General features: G+C 42.8%; 1 protein-coding gene across 1 annotated transcript in view; it reads right to left on the bottom strand.

Annotated features, from left to right (window-relative positions):
• LOC126538755 (uncharacterized) overlaps positions 1 to 17,741 on the bottom strand; it is a 32,630-nt gene extending 14,889 nt beyond the window's left edge. Inside the window, exons 1-3 of the mRNA XM_055074945.2 lie at positions 17,185 to 17,741; positions 8,447 to 8,638; positions 5,993 to 6,077 (exon numbers count right to left, since the gene is read on the bottom strand). Of these exons, the coding sequence (XP_054930920.1) occupies positions 5,993 to 6,077; positions 8,447 to 8,565 (204 nt within the window). The 5' untranslated portion in view covers positions 8,566 to 8,638; positions 17,185 to 17,741. The remainder of the gene's footprint in view (positions 1 to 5,992; positions 6,078 to 8,446; positions 8,639 to 17,184) is intronic.
• Positions 17,742 to 18,262: the final 521 nt, after the last annotated feature.

The following is an 18,262-nucleotide window of genomic DNA, read 5'->3' as shown; positions in this document are numbered from 1 at the left end:
ATGAGCGGCCAAAGCTAGCCGTTGGAGCAGTACCTGTCGGAGTCAGCGCAGGGCATCGACTGCAGGGCGACGGAGGGGAAGATACCAAGCAGCCGACACATCCTGATCACACCAAACTGTTCGGCACAGCAACTTTGGATGACACTCAGGAGACCCGCGAACCATCAACGGCCCAGTGCGAAAAGAGAAAAAGGACATCCAGCGCTGCGAGCCTTACGGAAAACCTGCTGATGAAGTATAACAAAGCAGATCACTCCATGAATGACGGTAGTCTGGAGATAGACTAAGTTAGCAGCCATGACGAGAAAAACACGCAGGCCCTCCTGTCTCTGATGACGCCTTCAAGATCCAGATGGACAGCTCTTCAGTTCCCGAACGTTGGCGGCGTGTTTTACGTGACCTCTAGACTGGTATCACCACCAGAAATATACCATGAATGAGTTGTATTCTTGACGTATGAGGAAGACACACTGCTGCGCCGGACACACATTAACGGCACTCTTTACGATGAAAGGAAAGGTCTTTCACTGGCAGATGCGGAAGAACATATAAAGAAAGTTGATGCAATGTCAGTGTGCCGAGGCGCCATAGGGAAGAATGAGCTTGCTGAAAGCCATATCACGATTTCAGCCTTTGGTCTCGATCTCAATCTCAGGTGCCATGGAGAAGTCTTCTACAGTACAAGCTGCCAGTGCATGGTACCTGACAAAGGTGAGCCGATTGCATACGAGTCAGATGGAGAAAGGTCTCTAAATAAAGGGGTGCGCACATGCTTCGAAAAAATATATGTGGTTGAGCAACCGGAAGCGCAAACATACCGAAACTTACCACAATATTAATCTGTACTTTTATTTTCATTAGTTTGTCTTGGTTTTCCACAGGAGGAGAAAAGGAGTGTCAGGCCACATGCATGAATATTGGATGCTTGAGCAAAATAATACACTATATGTGCATTACAGTACGAATGCTGTATTACTAGTCTATAAATGCATCTACCACTACATTTTGAACTAATGTTTCACTCTAGGTGGCGATGCTATGATATTTTGCTCCTTTAATCACCTACAAAATCTTTGATGACAGCAATGCAGATATAGTTGCTATAGCCTGATTGCATATTTGCATTTGTTAAAGAAAAAATGTAAATGATATGAACAAGTACATTGAGAGCAGCAACTAAATGTTTCAACTAAGCCACATAACAAAGAAAGGAGAGTCAGTTTATCTAATGAAATATGCATGCAAACTTGCAGCTGATCACCTGTCTTTGAAATCCAGGTTTTGAGCCCGTGTCACAACTTTCGCTTGCCTTTCTTGCTTTCATTTCATGCAGTCAAGAGGAACTAGACGTGAAGGTCACTGATATCTCAAACCGGCTTACAAATGTTGAGGCCAAACTTGCAGGTTTTGAATCTGTCCGTCAGGACCTTAATGCTGTCAAGTCAACTGCTGAACGACTAGCCAAAGAAAATTATTCATTAAGGGCCCGAATGAACGACCTAGAAGATAGATCCCGTAGAGATAACCTCTTATTTTTCGGTATACCTGAAGGCACCGAAAGCACTGAAACATGGTTTCAGTCAGAGGAAAAAATTGTGAATATAATACAACAAAATATGTCAATTACCCTTTCTAGTACCGATATCGCCCTGGCCCACCGTATTGGCATTGCAGAGTCTACGAAAACGCGGCCAATAATGGTGAAATTTTCCAACTACAAAACAAAGGAAATGATATTAAATGCTCAGCCTAAACTCAAAGATTCAGATGTTTCTATGTCTGAAGATTTTAGTCAATCTACAAGACATGCTAGAAAAAAACTGGTGGAATTTGCGAAGGCAACGGCGCCTAACACGCGCTTCAAACTGAGGCACGTAAGGTTATTTTTAAACAAGAAATGCTATACCTATTGTGCTGAAAGTGATAGCATTTGTGAACAAACTAGCCTGTATGCTACTACTTCACGTGTTGGTCCCAGTGCCGCAGGTGGTTCTGATGATTCGAGATAGCTGGCTGGGCACCTCCGTCCGCGTGCGCAGCCGATTCCTGGAATTTCAGTGCTGTTCACAAATATACGCAGTGTTGTTCGCAATCGCGATGACCTTTCTTGTGCCGCCGATACCACATCGGCCAACATTATTGTCCTAACGGAAACATGGCTGAATGATTCTGTTAGAAACACGGAAATCCTCGCTACCCAAAAGCGGTACTCCATATTTCGCTCTGATCGCGCAGTCGCACGTGGTGGCGGTGTTCTGGTCGCTGTCTCTGATCATCTCGATAGCCTTCACATTGATATTCCTACGACGCTAGAGTTTTTATGTGTGCAGATCACGACTGAATATCAGAAGCTTCTATTATGTGCATGCTACCGTTCGCCCTCTACTGGGATTGGCTTTTGCAGCGACCTTCACGACGCACTGAGCGCTGTGTGTGCCAAATTTCCCAATATTCCTGTCTTTTTATTTGGTGATTTTAATTTCCCTAATATTAAATGGTCTAGCTCTTCGTATACCACTATCAGCTCTTCGACAGAATCGTCTAATTTTGTAAATCTTTGTTCCGACTTTTGTTTAACTCAAGTAATAACGCAGCCTACGAGGGTCACATCTTCAACATCCAATGTATTAGACTTGTTGCTAACAACGGCCCCTGATGCTGTTTCCAATATTACCTATTTATCAGGTATAAGCGATCATTCTTTATTACATGTCATGTTGAACTTCCCTGCTCGAACGTCGCATAACAATATAAAAGTAATATATGATTATGCTAAAGGAAATTACACTGCAATCAATAAAACACTTGAAAACTTCCTTGACGAATTTCTGGCTAACTTCAACGAAAGATCCGTGAATACCAATTGGCAACTTTTCAGAAACAAGCTTTGTGAATTGGTCGACTTGTATATTCCTCGAAAAAAGCTTTTAACTAACTGCCACTATCCATGGTACAACCGCTCATTAAAACGTCTGGCAAACAAAAAAAGGAGGCTTTTCCGCAAAGCTAAGTCTTCTGGAAAGCGTGAGCACTGGTCAGCACTGAAAGAAACTGTTACCAGCTATAAGAAGTCTTTGAAGGAATCGAAGCACTACTACTTCAATGTGACGTTGCCAACGTTTTTAACAAGTAATGTAAAAAAATTTTGGAGTAGTGTCAATAAACGAGACCAGTCACTTATATCTCTCGTTGACCCTCAGTCAAACCCTATTTCAAGCACTGATGTCGCTGAGATCCTTAACGAGACCTTTAGTGCAGCTTTTTCAAGTACTGTAACTGACATTACTAATGTTAGAGACTATGCATGTAACATGAGCTTTCCAATGGACCCTGTCAGGTTTAGTTTTGACGGAATTATCAACATGATTAACAAATTGAAAATCTCCTCTTCTTGTGGGCCTGATAACATTAACACCAAAATCCTGAAAAATACTAAAGTGTACTCCGCAATTTTTTTACTGAAGATATGTGAGCAATCGCTTGAAACAGGAGACATACCGAACGAATGGAAAGTGGCTAAAGTGATTCCACTCCATAAATATGGCAACAGGCATTCACCTTTCAATTATCGTCCCATATCATTAACTTCCATTTCATGTAAAATTATGGAGCATATAATCTTTTCTCAGTTATCTGATTTTCTTGAATCATTTTCGTTTTTCACGCCTACACAACATGGTTTCAGGAGGCAGTTTTCCTGTGAAACACAGTTATTATCTTTCAGCAACGAGATTTATTCCATTCTTGATGAAGGTTCAGAGGCCGACGTCATCTTCTTAGATTTTTGCAGGGCTTTCGATAAGGTATCCCATAGTCTACTGTTGTATAAACTTGCTCATCTTCATATCGACCCGAATGTTTTAGCATGGATTTGTTGTTTTTTATCTAATTGCTCGCAGTTTGTCCACGTTAATGGTCTTCAATCATCTTCAATGCCGGTTAAGTCTGGGGTACCACAAGGATCGGTACTCGGACCCTTGTTATTCCTTGTGTACATTAATGATCTGCCTAACAATATAAAATCTTCTATCAAACTCTTTGCAGATGATTGCATACTATACCGTGAAATTAAAAACACTAATGATGTCCACTTATTGCAAGCAGATCTTACCTGCATTACTGACTAGTGTAATAAATGGAAAATGGTTTTAAACACATCAAAATGCAAATTTATGCGCTTTTCACGTCAAGGCGTCTCGTCACCAGCCTCTTATAGCATCAACAACGTTTCGTTAGCCCCGGTTACCTCGTATAAATACCTCGGTGTACATCTGACATCAAATTTATCCTGGAATCAACATATCTCCTACATTACTGGAAACGCGAACCGCATGCTCGGTTACATAAAAAGAAACTTTTCTAATGCGCCCATTTCAGTCAAACTCCTTCTTTATAAAACCCTGGTTCGTTCAAAGCTTGAATACGCCGCGTCGATATGGGACCCTCAAGCTAAGTCACTTATATCTGTGTTGGAAGCTGTTCAGAACCGTGCCGCTCGTTTTATCCTCCACAACTATGACCGCACATCAAGTGTCACACTAATGAAAAACACTTTGTCACTACCATTACTTTCATTACGCAGGAAAATTTCACGACTCTGTCTATTTTTTAAGATCTACAATCTGAATCCTATTTTGAAAAACGCTTTGCTCCTTTCACCCGCCTATGTTTCATCGCGCATTGACCATCCACGCAAAGTGGGCGTTCCACTTTGTCACACTACCGCTCGCTTAACTTCTTTCATTCCAACTACGTCATCGGAGTGGAATCACTTGCCAGCAGATGTGGCACTCGCCGACGATCTCGAGCATTTTAAGAATAAGTTAAGTGTCTACATTTCTTCTTCATGACATGCGTGCCTTTCGTTTTGTGGTCCCTCACGAACTCTGTGTTGCTGATTTCTAGTTTGCGTTGTTAGTTCTTGTTTTCTTTTCTCGTGTTTTTAGTTTTCCATGGATGTGCACAATTGCTGAGATTTGTAAACATCAGTGCAGTGAGCTATGTAATGCTATGTATGCAATGCTATGCTATAATGCAATGATATGTAATGCTGTGACCCATGAATGTATTTACATTTCTTGTTATTTGTGTTATTGTACGTCTTGTTCCACTCCCCTCAATAATGCCCCCAGGGCCATGAGGGTATTTGAAATAAATAAATAAATCAACTTCAGGGCATCCTGGTGGCATTCACTTTCGCATGTTTTTGTACTTGTTTCTTAGGCACATGTACCATGAGAACTGGAATGAAAATGAAAGCAATTGACTTTACATACCTAATCAACAGTTCAATGACTTCCAGTTTTCAGGTTTTGAAAGAAACTGGAAACACAGTACACAGTCAAGCATGGAGTTGCTCTAACCTTAGCTTGCTTTTTGCACTGTTTCCTTCATGTTCCAAAATGTACCAACTGAGCTATTTTAGCACACCTTTCAACACAATAGCTGAGAATTTCTTTCAGTATTGGTGTTGGTCAAAACATTAATGCATGAAAATGGCTACAGGTACAAAAATATATTATTTAACTAAATGTATATTTAACTGAGCATGCAATTAATTTTAGAAGATGTGGCCGTATTGCATACCAGATGCAGAGGTGCTGTTGGCATCTTGATATTTAGTTAATCTGCAAAGCTTTAAAACCACCACATCTCTACTCAATCACAGGCACACAGACCTGAACAGCTGTGAGCAAAAATGGTCATAAACTTAACAAAGTACTAAGAAAGGCTTTGGCAGCATGCTTAATGTTAAAAAAAATTATGAGGTTTTACACGCCAAAACCACGATCTGATTAAGAGGCATGCCGTATTGGGAGACTCCAGAAATTCGGACCAGGTGGGGTTCTTTAACGTACACCTAAATCTAAGTACACGGGTGTTTTTGCATTATGCCCCCATCGAAATGTGGCCGCCTTGGCCAGGATATGCTTAACATCTAAAAGTGCAAAAGAAATCAAAATGAAGGAAAATGAAGAGAAAATGCTCTTACATGGCCAGGCTCCGATGTGTCCCTCAGTGCTGGGTACAGGTTTACGAGGCTCCTTGCAGCAACATTGCACAATTTATTTGGGTACCTGATGTTTAGAAAAGCATGCATCAACCTTCCACATAAAACAATACACAAACAAAAACAATATGCAACAGCACTGTAGCGCAACCATTTCCATGAAATAATATCGAACAGTTGAACTGTGATTCATCAGATGGGAGAACTTAAGTAAACTGCACCATGAAAGCATTAGGTGCGTGACAAGACCGAGGTTTGAGAATTGATCAGATGGATGTGACACAGGGCAGGGGTCACATTTAATCCTTTTGTCCTGCAATAGCCAAGATGAACGGATAATCATGACCAGAGTTCACAAACTCTTAAAATACTTTCACCAAACAAGATGTTATAAACAGTTTAAATTAATATTTCAAATTAGCTTATTACTAAAACATGCACACAAGGGAAAATTGGCCATGAATACAATCTTGAAGGAGCATCTCCTATAAGAATATAGCAGGGCAGCTTATTGAGCTACTTGTTAACCCATTATCCTGCGTGTACAGTGCAAATGTTAAACGAGGACGTAGAGACAACCACTGATTACCAGTGGATGTTTTATTGCGAATTTACACAAAATAGCGTAAATTCTTGATGGTCTGCTTTGTTACACAAAACAAAGCAGACCATCAAGAGACGCACGAAGAAATGTAGAGTCGCATAAAAAATGCTGGCCGTAGGTATGACTTCCCAGAAACTTGAGCTCTCTTTCTGATAAGGCAATGGATGGCTTGCTGATGCATGCACTCTGTTCCCATGCCAATTGTGCTACTTCAAGTATGATATGGGTATGACCATCCCTGCGCTTGTGAATAACTGACATTCTTTCAAACCAAGGAGTGCAGCCACACATGCTAGTGTGATGTGCCAGAAGAACTTGCTCTGCCATTGCGCACATTATATGCATGTTCGCACAAGTTCTCATGAAGGCATCTGGCAGTCTGCCCCATGTGACAAGCGGTGCATGAAAGAGAAATTTCAGGCACAACCTTTTATGTGGAGTCAACATGCCAAATCTTACTCTTGACCTTGCAGATGCCTTTCTGATTGCCCTAACAGAAAAAAGAGCTGAAGTTTTTCTGGAAGTCACGCGTACGGCCAGCATTGGTGAAGCAATCTTACATTTTTTTTTTTGTGTATCACGATTTCCTGCTTTGTTCATTTTTTGCCCACTCGTCTGTTTTTCTCGTTTCTATCTTCAGAAGTTATTGTTTTTGAGAAAGCTCTTTCACTCGCTTGTGTAAATTCAGCACACTGGGTAATAACATCTCAGTTGACAGTTGGCACTTTTGTATATGTACTCGTTTACCTTTGTGTTGTACGCTACCTATAAGAGCTGTAACCAGCAGCTAAAGAAGCTTTATCCAACGCATCATTCTAGCCCCCTCGCCCACTCATTAACCCAAGACTTGTGGCAATGAAGCCATGGACGATATTGCTCCACTGAAGCATGACAAATTATGACTGAGCGTTAACCTTTCTGTAGCTTTCATGACTGTTTTTTGTGAAGAGAAGAGGAAAGGAAGTAGAAGAAATGCTGCTGGTGATAACTGAACCCACAAATTTCACATGACTCATGCAGCACTGTACCAATTCAACTAGCCACAACTGTCTTTCCATCCAATTCACTTGGTATTTGTATACACACATTAAATGTAGCGCTGGAATTGTTAGGGTTCGTGTTGTTAGCTAAAATTTTAAAAATGGGCTCAGGGCTTCAATGTCGACATTGCCATTGAATATTTAAATTTCGAGGTCAGAAAATGAGTGAACTGTAATTCAGGACTAGTCAACAATGTATCAGTGATAAAAACATTTTCTAGCAACAATGCCATATACACTGCTAAACACTTAAAAGGTACTAAACAATTTGGACATTGCTCACTGCCCCAGCGCAAAGCATTAGGAAAAAAATTTCTTTCCCCTCGGTTATCGAGAGTTTTCAAGGGGAACTGCACAGCAACTAAGTTATAATCATGAATTAGACAACAAAAACTTGTTTTGATTATAGACACCTCCCACTTGCCTCAGTGACGTAACCACCTGAGAATGGAGGGCCATACCCTTTCTAATTAACATTGTGCTTAACATTCATATTGCAATACAAGGTTGGGAAAAATGTGTGACCGAACATAATTGAGACACTTGCTGTGGAGTGAATTCTCATGAACTACATTCGATCCCAACTTTATTTACATCTGGCATAGGTCGGCAAACTGACACATGAGTCGACTCACTCAGACTGATCTCGAAAGTGAGCGTCAGTGAGTCCGGCTGAGTTGAATTTTGGTGAGTCTTAACCCGAATGAGCCCAACTGAGTAGAATTTTGGTGAGTGCAAGTGAGTTCTCATTATTTTGATGACCTATGCATCCAGGTAATTGTTGTGACTTACATTGTCTGAGATGACAAATTGTAGGCAATCCATTCAATTTTCTTTTGAAGATTGTCAGGCACGTCTCCTGCTGCGATATTTAAGAGGTGTGCAGCAATGTCAATGGGCATTGGAGGCATTGCGTACGTTGACAATTCCTTGTACTGTCCTTTGACTACATTCTCCACATGTTCAACTGCACTACCAGACAGCCTTAAAAAGAGAAGTATTCATTGAAATCAACAACAAAATCCAGAGCTAGAGAAACGAAAGATATTGTGTCACAGACTATCACTCCACATGCTCAAATTTCCCTACTATATTTAGTGACGAGCCATGAATACAGGAAGGGCTCTTCGTAAATATGGGCACATTTGCCAAGGCAAATAGAGCCCACTGCTGTTCAGCGATAATGATGGACAAACAGAAAAAATCACTGACTGAGACAACCGACTCATTACAGCATGGATGGGTTGTTAAGACCATATTTGGAGAGGAGTTTTACCACCCCCTATACAAATACCTCCTTACCAACAAATCATGACCCCTCTCCCCCTTTTCGCATTGGTACCATGCACAAGGAAGGTGCATTACTGGTCCCTTCACAGACATGCGCACCATGAGCAAAAAGCTCCCCCACCAAGGTGAAAAAAGCAACCAGACTGATGCACCTGCAAACATTCCTTTTGAGGAAAAACTTGTTGCTAGCTACATTGTCTACAGAGGTATTGCTTTGTGAAGGACAAGCACTGGGCCATAAAGTGCCAAGTCTAGACTAGCATTAAGTCTTGGGAACATCAACAGAGAACAAAAGTAGGTCAGAAAAAGGCCAAGGATGATATGATAACACAAAAATATACTAGAACATTCTGGTTCTCGAATACACAAACTAGACTGCTTGTGTTTATCCAAACATTACTAACTCCCTATTGCATTTCTGGTGGCTAAAGAATGAATATTTCAATGAAATTTTTTTTTTTTCTGATAACTTCTTGGTGCCTCTGCTTATAAGCTTTTTTTGTGAAACATGGCCATTATTTCAAAAAGGAAAACAAATTTTCCCTCAGCATTACATAAATCTGAGCTACTGAGATAGATACAAACATCAAGGTCGGGTAAGACTTTGAAAGGTGATATGAAAGGATTGAGGAGTCCCGAACATGATTGTGCTTCTTAAGCTCTTCATATATCATCAGTTACATTTGGGCTGCCTAGACTGCACAAAATTAAAGAAACAATGTATTGCAGCTTTTTGTTTTTATGTTTTCTTAAATACACCTCATTTGCAATATCTATTAGTAGCAGAGCATTCCAATATTTAACAAGGACAGTGGTATGCTATAAAAGTGGAACTAGGACTATATCGATACATAAAAATATTAGGGGGAAAAAACTTTTTATTTTTACATAGTGGAATTGCCCCTATGGCATGCATTTATTTGTTTACTAAATTCCCATGAGCTTATTATCCAAAGTTAAGGTGCAACCAAGGGCAGAAAAAAGCTTTAGGACAGGAATGAGTGTCACTTGCTACTACTTTATTGAAAGCAAAAAGGATCATATTTATAGGTGAAGATGGCCATGTGCACACATGTTTGCGCACAATACTCAAACAAGTTTGCATCATTATTCAGTCATACAGTGCAGAAACTGTCGTTCAGTTCAGTTCAAGCCACAGATGTATCGCTGACATAGACGTCACGTTTCATGTTGATGAAACAGGCCTCCATTAATTACCATGCCAGGCAATGTTTCTTTTACCAAGAATGCAGATATGGAAAAGATATGGCTCATACATGCGGGAATCGCAGTGCATAGGCAAATGTGCATAGGCAAAGGTGCATTAATCTTATTCCTCACAGACAGCTCATGTTCCGTTGCCAAATCGTTGATGCAACAGCCTGTCTGGCTGATATGCACCCAGCCGCAATTAAGGTGGGGGTACTACAGCAGCCATCTTGCGAGTAGTTCATATTCCCCCACCAGGCGACGCCACTAAGTCATGACTGAAGGGATGCTCTTTTCCGATGCAGCGCAGCGTTCGCTCAGAGCAGGACACGCCTGCATGTATCCGAAGTTTCTCGAGTTGTCGATGCTTCCATCCGTTGTCTGTTGTCACCGACGCTTATGAAATCTGATTGTATGAGCGACGCGAATTGTCTAGTACTTACTGGAAGACACGCGGGAAGTAGAGATTACTCTTGAACCTTCGATGACTGATGTATAAAAGCCGACGCGTTTCGCCGCTGATCAGATTTCGACGATCGCCGACTGTGCTCGCCACTATCGTTGTGCTTCAAGTGCAACTTGCTTTTGTGGGCACAGAATCGCCCAATAAAGTCCGTTTCGTCATTCACAGTTTTGCGACTGTTTTCTTCACCGTCACTACTACGTGGAATACAACTGAACAATAGTATCACAAAATCCTTCACACCATGAAGCTCACTGCAGGTTGCCTTTGCAGCACCACTTGATTAGTGTCTAGTTAGGAATCTCAGTAGCGTGAAGGAACACGACACAAAAGAAAAGCAGGGTAGTCTGTCGACCTCAGTGTGTCCGCGACAATGAGACATTACCGGAAAGACGAATGCATCCGTGTCCCGGTTTCTTTTTCTCCTTTCCCTGTACTTGCCACTGTCTGCCTGGGCGTCCTGATGCTCTTACCACGTGCAGATGAGAAGGCGTGGATTTTGTTCGTGGTTGTGAGAAGAAAAGGCTGAGGGAAGTTTCGCTGGCCTGACGATCTGGATGGCTGACAGCTGAACATCGGCCAGCAGGAGCATAGGGTAAATAGTAGAGAGGAGGGAAAGTGATAACTCGGCGCACTCTCGCATTGCGTGGCCAGCGCTGTCTTGTTCCGCGCGACATACAGGCCATGGACAGAAGCGCGCACGTGCGCTTTCGTCTGCCGAGAGGATGCTGTTCTCGTACACATCGAAAATTTGAAGGTATCTCGTCAAAAAGGCGCATTTTTGTAGGTCAAGTTTCGCTATTACTGCTTTCTTCCTTTTTTTTTTATTTGAAGGCTTTGCTAAAGCAGAAGTTCGTCTTCTTTATTGATATGTGATGTATGTAAGGTTTTCACTCTATTACATTCCTAGCTTACTTCAAGGTCATAAAAACTTGCTACAATGGATTGAGGTACAAAAAAGCGAAGATAACGGAAGCACGTAACGATGTTCTTTGTCGCACTTTCTCAACATGTATGGTATTGTGCAAAACAACACATACGAGATACGGATCCCGTCATTATTTACATGTTTTGGGAGGAGGGGGTATGAGCTAGCGAGAAAAAACACAAATAGATGGGGCATTCACAATAAAGCTAGCCACGAGGCTCCTTTTTCATCTTTCTCCTCCGTTGATTTCGGGACCCTCGTCTGCATACTGCATGTACTAAACTAATGTTTTATTATGTATTCATCATTATCAACATATGAGCTGCTCTTTTTTGTGCGCTTCGTCACGTGTTCTCTCCTTGACGTTATTTATTATGGCAATGCAATATGCAAAACGTCTTGCAATAAGTTTACATTCGACTTTTAGTGAAGTGTTAGAATTGTACATTGAAAGGCGAAATTGCACATCAGGTTTCGATAGTCTGCCAAAAGATGTCGCAATCGATAAATATGATCTCCACGGCATTCGTTTTTCGGAATGGTCAACTGTTGGTGAGTTTTCCTTAGAAGGTAGGGCATTTTAGGGCCGCCAACTCCCATATATTTGCAAATCGTCTGTTAGGATCATTTGTAGTCACAAATCAAATTGTAGGGCATGTGCGATCTCCACTTCAGCAGTGCATACTCAGGTAGATTTTATACGGAAACACTGCCAGGGTGCACGTGCGCAAATGACAAAAAAGAACGCATCGATTAGAAACGTGCGTCAATATAGGCAGGAACACATTATCTAAAACACGACACCTATAAGACAGAATGGAATCTTTGACAGGATTTTTTTAAATTTTCTTTCTCTCTTTCGGGAACTAGATCTTGAGGTAAGCTATTACAATTTATGTATTCAAATGAAGGACAAAGGAAAGAGCGTACATACAACAAAAAACCCATAGTACACTGCACAATTTCATCACAGCAACATATATATATATAAGGCTAAGTCACTTGGCGGTGTTCTTGCCCAATTTCAGATAAGCAGGCATGAAACAAGCCATCGGCTCCACAATCTTGTTAGTAGAATATGACTCGCGCATATTTCACAACATGTGCTTCCTTTGTCATGTCACCCAGGGTTCACAATGCTTCAAACAAGGGTAATTGTGCAGATCACCGCCATCGAAATGAAGCCGGTACGGCCTGGTGTAGAACCAGTGACCTTAACTTCAGCAGCGGACACGTGCGTCACACGAGTCAATATTTTTCTCAAAAAATATGGTGAAGAAATTCTGTTGGACACACATTCAAGTATCATCGCACTGAGTGCGTTTCTGGCTTGGACACGCCAGTTTGTGCTGCTGACAGGTGACAGCCGTGTCATTGCTAATTTCTGAAACCTCTCATGAAAAGTATTCCCGCGCTGGTCATAATTCATCCGTGTCAAGAACTATTTTGTCGAGGCTGTCGGCCCTTTCACCATAACCGTGCGAGCCGTGACTGAGGGGTGTCGCGGAGTGAACGGCCGATCACAACAGCCCGTCCACCGGCTCGAAAGGGGGCAGCTCATCGGTGCCCATTGAAGAGGCCTTGGCCGCTCAGCAGGCGCAGCTCCGGCTCGAAGTCCCAAACTCGCCAGGAGGATCGAAGGTCGATCACAATGCGTTATCCTTTATTCTATGCTAGTCTTATCCACCGCTCACGTCCGGTTGATGCCGTTGATAACATGAGCGGACCGTCGCTCTAACCACTGACCAAGCGCGAAAAGCACGAAAAGGCATTATCATCGGAAAGGCATCGCTATAATACCAGCCCAGGCCAATGGGTGAAACCACGTGGTGTGGATGGGGTGCAATTTGTTCTCTACAGCCTCGTCTTACTGCGCGTTGAGTACTACAGCATGCGTGCTTTTCGTGTCGCTCATAAAATCAGATTACATAAGCGTCGGTGACAACAGACAACGGATAGAAGGAACGTTTCGTTATCTTGATGAAAACGCAAAATTGGATTTTGCAGAACTTCCATTTCCTGGCCAAAATTTCAAGGCACGTGAGCTCTTGACAGCCAGAGAGTCAACATGCGGATAATGGCGGCCGCGCAGCCGCCATGCGTGTCGAGAATAGCACCCCGGTTCGCTTCACCGCTTACGTCACTAAATAGGCCACTCCTAAGCCGGAGGTGGAAGACGCGACCAATAAACGAGAGGGTGCTGCCTCTGAAGTGTACGTTATCATATGACGAGTTGAGAATTGCAGAATGTTTCTTCTTGCTCAATAAATATGAACTATTATTTAAATATTGTCCTGAAATATTTCAATTATAGCTGCGTGTTGACATATTCTTTTATTGTACATTAGGCAATATAATATTACCATTTGTAATTGTTCGTTGCCAGGTGGTAATCCACGCGTTAAAAATTGTTACCACTGGAGTTTGCAGAAATTTTGAAAGTTGGTTCTTTATTCTATGATATCGTCACACAGGGACATTTTCCTCAGGCCACACGTCTCGCACCGGCAAAGGGCGATGGCTGCTCGTCTCCAGTTTGTCACACAGCCATCAGATGGTTCCCTTTCACAGATGATAATGACGCCAAAACTCCTCCTCTGTCAGCTCTGATAATGCGTCTAGCACCTCCAGTCATTGACGGGTCCGGGAGAGCAACCCGAGGCAAAGAATGAGAGGGCGCCGCCATGTTTTCATGTGTATGAAGTCGCACCTCAGAGATGATCAACGCGCGTGAGCGCCCGCCACCCGCGAGTCTCCGTGGTGGCGCGGCCATGGTCACAAGCAAACATCCAAGCTACAGCAACGGAACCGAAAGCGGACAACCTCTTCGCCGGTTCCACTCATGGCCGACGATGGGTTCGCTTTGAAAATTATTGACAGGTGCGTGACCTGTTCAAAATTTGCGGTACCGCAGCGCTGTCTCTGACGGCCGCTAACACAACCACAATTCTGACCAATCACGTGAGGGCAAGGGAACCATTTCTCTTTCGGAACCATTATAAGATTTCACCCCAGGAATCCTTCGGCGGAAAAGTCTAAAGCGTTCGTTCCTGAGGTAAAATGTTTTGGCCCGCCACATTCGAAGAAACTGTGAACTTCTCGGTCCTGCACTTTTGTGACAGTCGTATAGATGGCGCTAGGTGAAAATTTTGCATGTAAGTGCAAAAGTAGTATAAATTTCTTCTTTTATTTGCAGTTTATCGCTGTGATTAAAGCATATTACAATAACAAATGACCATAGCTGCTAATGTTTGAGATATGCGTCCTTAGATTGTGGTACGGTTTTAAGTTTGCGTTGACTTTATCGATGTTACCAGTGGAAAAAAATAGTAAAATTCATGCGTCCCATACAGCGTTTCTTTTTGCTTTATTGGAAAAGTATGCGTTGAGATTTTGAATTCTAGCTTCTAATTGTCTCATCCAAAACAGCAGCTTCATACCTTTAGTACCTTCCTGCAAAAATGGGCATAAGTAGGACCAGAATTCTAAATATTGCTTAATTTCGGTCGCATTATTAGGAAAGCTAATAAAGGTACATAAATGAAATTTTGTGTTCTAAATGTAAATTCCTTGAACTCTAAATTATCCAAAATTTAGCTTCCTTGAGCGTGTACTAGCCGGGCTGTTTACACTAGAAGTTGCGATATTTGGCAATCTTCAAAAGCAAATTATCCAAAAAGTAAAAATTCAACATTATTTTGCTGCGTCTAGGAAATAGATAAATATGTCCTAAAGCTACAGGGCAAGCCGCAATGCAGTAGATGCGGTAGTTTCTTCTAAATATGGTCACAACTGAGACACAGTTCGCGAAAACCATGTATCTCATGCTTGTCCTAGAACATTTCTAAATCACGATAATCAATTTATTTTTATTATATATAGTTAGAATATATAAGAATTAAGCTTTTTTATGGTATGTACGACAGCTTTATATCCTAAGTCGAAGAGCCGCCACGGTTGCTCCAAAAGTACTGAAAACGGTGGGCCCGTGCCGCCGGAGTGGGACCGCCACCTAAGTGGAATTTCGTACACGATTCTGACCGCACAAGTCGCATATGGCCTTGTATGATTTTTACCACAAAGGGTCAGCTTCTGTGGGTCTGAGATGCGTGGGGACAGGCCAGTAAGCTTCCGTGGAGCCAAAAAAATAATAGGTACTTTGTACTCGCTGGCCACTTTCTTTAAATCGTGGGCCATTTCATGCATGTACGGAACAACATGCGCCCTTTTCTCCACTAGTGGCTTGGCAACTGACATCCAAGCGTTCTTTTTGGTGGTGACGGTCGCCTCCTTAAATCATGGGTTTGCGGCACAGCAATATTTCTATCTCAGCTATTAATGAGCCAATTTGAAAATTTTTGTGGTAGAACGCTCCCAAGAGGGCACCTAACAACTTCCAGCGTATAATTAAATTAGCTATATGGCCTGGTGAGGGGCTATTTAAAGTACTGCTCAAATACTGGTATTATGGCCTTCCAGCATACGACAGATTTAATATTGTACAGAGTTAATGTATGAGTACAGATTGGATAAGACAGGGTGCATACGGCTTTTTTGGTGCCTCTGATGCTTTGGAGTCGCTTGGGGAGACAACCAAGTTAATCACTGCTCCATCATACACTGTTGTGCTTTCCCCCATGTCGACGTAGTACTGGAACCGGTCATTGAAGATCTGAAGGCACACCCAGAGGGTTTATCAATAGTTTTGCACATTATGAGTGAAGCATTGGTCACTGAACTAGCATTGATTAATTAAACAGCCTTTTCTATGGTTGCTGTGCTGTCCCGAACATGTTTGTTATTTGGAGCCATCACAGCATGGCACTAATCCTGCTGCCCATGTGTGAGCTAATTACAGGACGGATTAAGCAAACAAGGCTGAGCTTATTTAACAATGTCAGCAACCATCAGTGTATAAGAACAGATGATTTCACAAAGATAGAACCATATTGCTGATTGCACAAGGTTTTCATAGTCCTATTGCTGAAAATATCAACAATTTTTTGCCTCAGTTGGTTCAATTTAACTTCATTGCTGCGTGATTCCTGCAGCTTAAAAATGATGGCAGAGATTGAATAGGCAAACAACAAGTCTGTTTTCCTCGTCTTGTCTGTTCTATAGGTTAATCTCTGCAGAAATTTGCAGAATATGGCATACTGCGGCCAGTTACGTTAACTAAAGCACCATTAGATTGACTGAAACAGTTACTACTTCACCTTCTCCCACCAAATAGGGTAGCGATTGCACACCTGACCTCAATATCAGTAGTAAACCAGCCACACAAGTTTTCAGAGGATGGAAGTCCTGAAAAAGGCTAGTTTCCTTCCGGCTTCTCGACACGGCAATAATTATAGTTGAGCAACGTTGTGTTCGTACGGGCAAATATGCGCTACAGTTCTCAATTTAAGGTCAAGCGCATTGGCTGCGACGAAACATAAATATTTGTAGTTCGCAGCACAGTGAAGTGACACAGGGCAATTTCGTAACACTCGATCTGCCAGTTCAACGCGCGGCAACCGAACAGCTTACTAATCGTGCTCGACATTTCCGCTACGCATACTGTTGCTACTTTGCCCATATGAACCAAACAATGACCAAACCATCTCTGCGCTCCATAACGCGCAGTACATTTACGCTCACCTGTATTTGAAGATCGTTGCCTGTCATCAGGTACGCGAACCCTCCTGTCAGCGGACTTTCGTGGAGGTCGGAGAGTTTCCAGGCGCCTGTGAGGTTCACGATTTTCTTTGATGGCCCGTGCGAAACGAGGCAAACCGCTTCTTCCGCATCTGTCGGCGAGCGTTCAGTTGAAGGCGGATCGGACGACATGCTGCCACCGCTGTAGGTTTCACAGGCGCAACGCAAGCAAGAATGCCACTCGCGTTTAGATACTCTACCGCCGTGGTTTCAGATTCCATTGCCGCGCTTCTCACGGTTGCGAATCCAAAGAGAAAGTCGAAGTAAATACGAAAGCCATAAGCAGCCACTGGACAGGATTTCGCTGCGCGCGTTCGCAAAACGATATTCCGCTCACCGCTACACTATCCATGCTCAAATTTTGCAGAACGATCACATTTTGGCGTCTACTTTGTTTAGTACAACACTTAGCACAGGTGATTACCTGATTTTTTCTTAAATGTAAATTTTCCGGCGCTTATGAGAATGCGAGCTGCTGCCACGACGGTGCAATCATAAACTTGTTTCGCCGCCTGCCGTCAGCTGCGGAAAGCAGCATTTCAGGGAGCGCAGCCGCAGGTTGCCCGCTCCTGGAACAGGCGACTGTGCCCCCCCCCCCCCCCCCCCCTCCCATCAGACGCTGCTCTTTGCAGCTAACGGCAGGCGGCGACACAAATTTATGCTACCACAGTCGCGGCAGCTGCTTGCATCCTCGTGGGCGCAGACAAATTTGAATTTTTTTTTCTTACAAACAAGGCAATTAACTGTGCCAAGTGTAATGTCGACACCAAAATGCGATCGCTCTGCAAAATTTGAGCAAGAACTGTGTAGCGGTTTGCACATTTTTTGCACAGCGGTCTGCAGAACAGTGCACGAAGTTTCCACATTCCATTATACGCTCCTGACACTGCCCAGGCGGCGCGTCCGAGCAGCGATCGTCATGCAGTGCCTCTTGCGGCACCTTCCGTCAAAACTGACACTGACGGACCACGCTACTCAGGCCACCGTTACTCAGCTGCCCACGCGGATCTGCCAACGTGAT

The sequence above is a fragment of the Dermacentor andersoni genome, chromosome 8 (genome assembly GCF_023375885.2).
Source record: "Dermacentor andersoni chromosome 8, qqDerAnde1_hic_scaffold, whole genome shotgun sequence".
NCBI lineage: Eukaryota > Metazoa > Arthropoda > Arachnida > Ixodida > Ixodidae > Dermacentor > Dermacentor andersoni.
The sequence above is the reverse complement of the archived record's forward strand: the minus strand, read 5'-3'. Positions and strand labels throughout refer to the sequence as shown.